At 57.8% G+C, this 2,942-nt stretch overlaps 1 protein-coding gene across 2 annotated transcripts in view; it reads right to left on the bottom strand.

Annotated features, from left to right (window-relative positions):
- Nucleotides 1–395, bottom strand: part of SMIM22 (small integral membrane protein 22) — a 549-nt gene extending 154 nt beyond the window's left edge. The window contains exons 1-2 of one of the 2 annotated variants that reach the window (XM_008058027.1): nt 260–395; nt 80–171 (exon numbers count right to left, since the gene is read on the bottom strand). In XM_008058027.1, coding sequence (XP_008056218.1) covers nt 80–171; nt 260–395 — 228 coding nt within the window. Of the gene's footprint in view, nt 1–64; nt 172–259 lie in introns of both variants that reach the window. The other variant, XM_008058028.1, reaches the window with a different exon arrangement.
- Between the last annotated feature and the right edge of the window lie 2,547 nt (nt 396–2,942).

Raw genomic sequence — 2,942 nt, 5'->3', positions numbered from 1 at the left:
CCACCCCACCCCACCCCCCGGAGCGGGTCCAGGCTGCCCAGGCACGTGGGACCTCGGGGCTCACCTTCCAGGGGCTCACCTTGCGTGGGCTCCCCCTGCGGGCCCCAGGGGAGCAGCAGCAGCTGCAGCAGCAGTGGGCAATGACCAGCAGCAGCAGGAGCAGCACAGTGCCTGGGGACAGGACGGGCATCCAGCTGCGGCCTCGCCAGGGCCCGGGGCGGGGGCGGCCAGTGGGGAAGGAGGCCGACGCCACACTCACCAACAAAGGCGAGGAAGACGATGAAGGCGGCAGTGTCCCACGGGGACTGGAACAGCTGGCGGCTCCTCAGTCTCCCCAGCACCTCCTGAGCTGTGACCTTCAGCTCCTCCCCCAGCTCCTCCACAGACAGGCCCATCTCCGCAGGCACGGCTACGTCCACCTGCCCCAGCCCCGGAGGCCACCGCAGAAGCCCCGGCTCGGCTCGGGCCGCACCACAGCCTCCCACAGCCAGGCCCCAGCCTTGCCCCCACCTGCCCCAGCCCCTCCTGCGCCAGCCTCTGTCCCAGCCCTGCCCCCTCCTTCCCGTGGCCTCTGTCTCAGCCCAGCGCCAGCTTGTTCCGGCCACCTCCCTCACCTCTCTGGGCTCCAGGCCCATCTCCTCTCCGTGCCCAGCACTTCCAGCCCCTAACCTGACTCTGGCATGGGTAACCCCTCCCCAGCCACCATCTTCCTTCCCTCCCTCTCCCCCGAGCAGCCCAGCCACCAGGCCCCCACCTGCCTCCTGGAAGCCTCAGAACTCCCCCAGCCCGGCAGGTCCTAGGTCCCCAGGAGCACAGGCTGCTTCCTGCTTCCGGATTCACACACCTGAGGACTTGGCAACCAGCCCCACCTCCCCAGGGTCAGCAGGGCTCTGGAGCCCAGGGCAGAGAGGCCAGGCCCACCGCTGTGTGCCTCCTGCCACCCAGCTGCTCAGGGCCTGGCGCTGCAGGGACCAAAGGGAGGGCACAGCCTGCAGCTACTTTGTCCCAGGGTTTCTGACCTTTTCTGGATATACCAGACGAGCACCCAGAACACAGGGGCACTCAGCCACTGCTGACTTCATGAGTGACAGAAGGGAGGGAGGAAGAGCGGGAGAAGGAAGGGGACGAACCGGCCCACATCCCTGGGGCAGAAGGGAGATGCTCTGGCAGCAGGGCCATGTGCCTGGCATCACCTGGGCCCTTGGCATCTGCAGGGGTTGCATCCAGACCCTCTCTGATACCAAAATGCACAGATATTCAGGGCCAGCTGTGGAAGGGTGAGCTTTGACACATAGCAGACTGCACACCTGCTCTCTGTGCGCAGTCACCCCAAGAGTCCTCGGAACACCTGGTCTCACGTAATGCTCTGTGGATCACTGTTAGACGGTGTTATTTAGAGAATAAGGACAAGAAAACCAAGTCTGTGAGTGTACAGGACACTTGCGGGTCTTTTCCCGAAGTATCTGTCCACAGTTGGGTGAGTCCACACATGCACAGCCCACAGGTACGGATGGAGGGCCAGTTCTAATTTTCTCCATTTTAATCCCCAAGATGACCCTTGCAAGGTGGCAGCTATTGTCTCTCACATGAGCTCCTTCCCCAGAAGGTGGGGCCTGGGGTCCTGGCCTGACACCCCTGACCATCCCCAGCAGAGGCAGCCTCCACCCCTCCCTTCTTTCAGTGCATAGAGAGGTATGGAGGCCCACCAGGAGCCAGAGGCTGTGCTCAGCCAAGGTACAGGGCTATAAGGCAATCGGACACAATTTCTTATCCTCATGGTGCTCGTGGTCTAGCAGGGAAAAAATGTCAGCTAATGGCAGGTCCTGCCCCTGACACTGCACACATTAGCTAATTTATTCCTCATGGCAATCCCAAGGTGGGCATTATCACTCTTCCCATTTGACAGATGAGAAAACTGGGACCTAGAGAATTAACTACCCTGTCACACGCCTGGTATATTCATTTCCTGTTGCTGGTGAAACGTGCTACCACAAACTCTGTGCCTTCAAACAACACAAATGTATCATTTTACAGTTCTGGAGGTCAGAGTCTTTAATGGCCCAGCCGGGTTATGCTCATTCTGAAGTTCTAGGTGGGAATCCATCTTGCCTTGTCTTCTAGAAGCTGCCTGCATTCCTTGGCCGGGGGCCTCCCCTGCCTCCAGCTTCTGAAACTTCCCTGCTCTTGTCTCCTCCTCTGGCCCTGTCATCCGCCCTCCCTGCCACCCTCTTCTAAGGGATTGGATGATTATATCGGTGGCACCCAGATCTTGAGAAGCTGCCATTTCAAGACCCTTAAGTAAACCGTGTCTGCAAACGCCTTCTGTCATAGAAAGCAGCACATTCATAGGTTTGGGTTTCGGATGGGAACATGAGAGCAGGGGAGCCAGAATCCAGATCCCAGAACCTTGAAGGCCGAGATGCGGGGTCTTTTGTGAGGGATGCCCCTCCATCCCCTTCTGAGATCTCAACTACCTGCTCCCGGGGAATGGGGGCTTGAAGTGATTTGGGGTATTCAATTGCAGAAAAGGGAAGGAGTACAGCCCTGTGGAAAACAATCCCTCAAACAATGAAGCAGAGTGTTCCCCTAAGATCCAGCAATTCTACTTTCAGGTGAACTGGAAAAAGCTCTCCAAGGGACTTGAAACCAGGGACTCAAAGGCTCGTACACAATGTTCACGGCAGCGCTATTCACAATACCCAGAAAGTGGAAGCGACCCACGTGTCCATCAGTGAATGAACAGATAAATAATGTGATCTGTCCATACATCAGAATACTCCTCAAACATAAAAAGGAGTGAGGAACTTGTTACCCAAAGTCAAACTCTCAAGAGACAAGAAATGGTGGGAAGAAAGCAGCTTTATGGCCAGGCACAGTGGCTCACGCCTGTAATCCCAGCACTTTGGGAGGCTGAGGTGAGAGGATTGCCTGAGTTCAGGGGT

This window comes from Carlito syrichta, unplaced genomic scaffold (assembly GCF_000164805.1).
Source record: "Carlito syrichta isolate Samal-C Ts95f unplaced genomic scaffold, Tarsius_syrichta-2.0.1 Scaffold303189, whole genome shotgun sequence".
Taxonomy (NCBI): Eukaryota; Metazoa; Chordata; class Mammalia; order Primates; family Tarsiidae; genus Carlito; species Carlito syrichta.
Note: the sequence above shows the minus strand (reverse complement) of the source record. Positions and strands in the feature narration are given on the sequence as shown.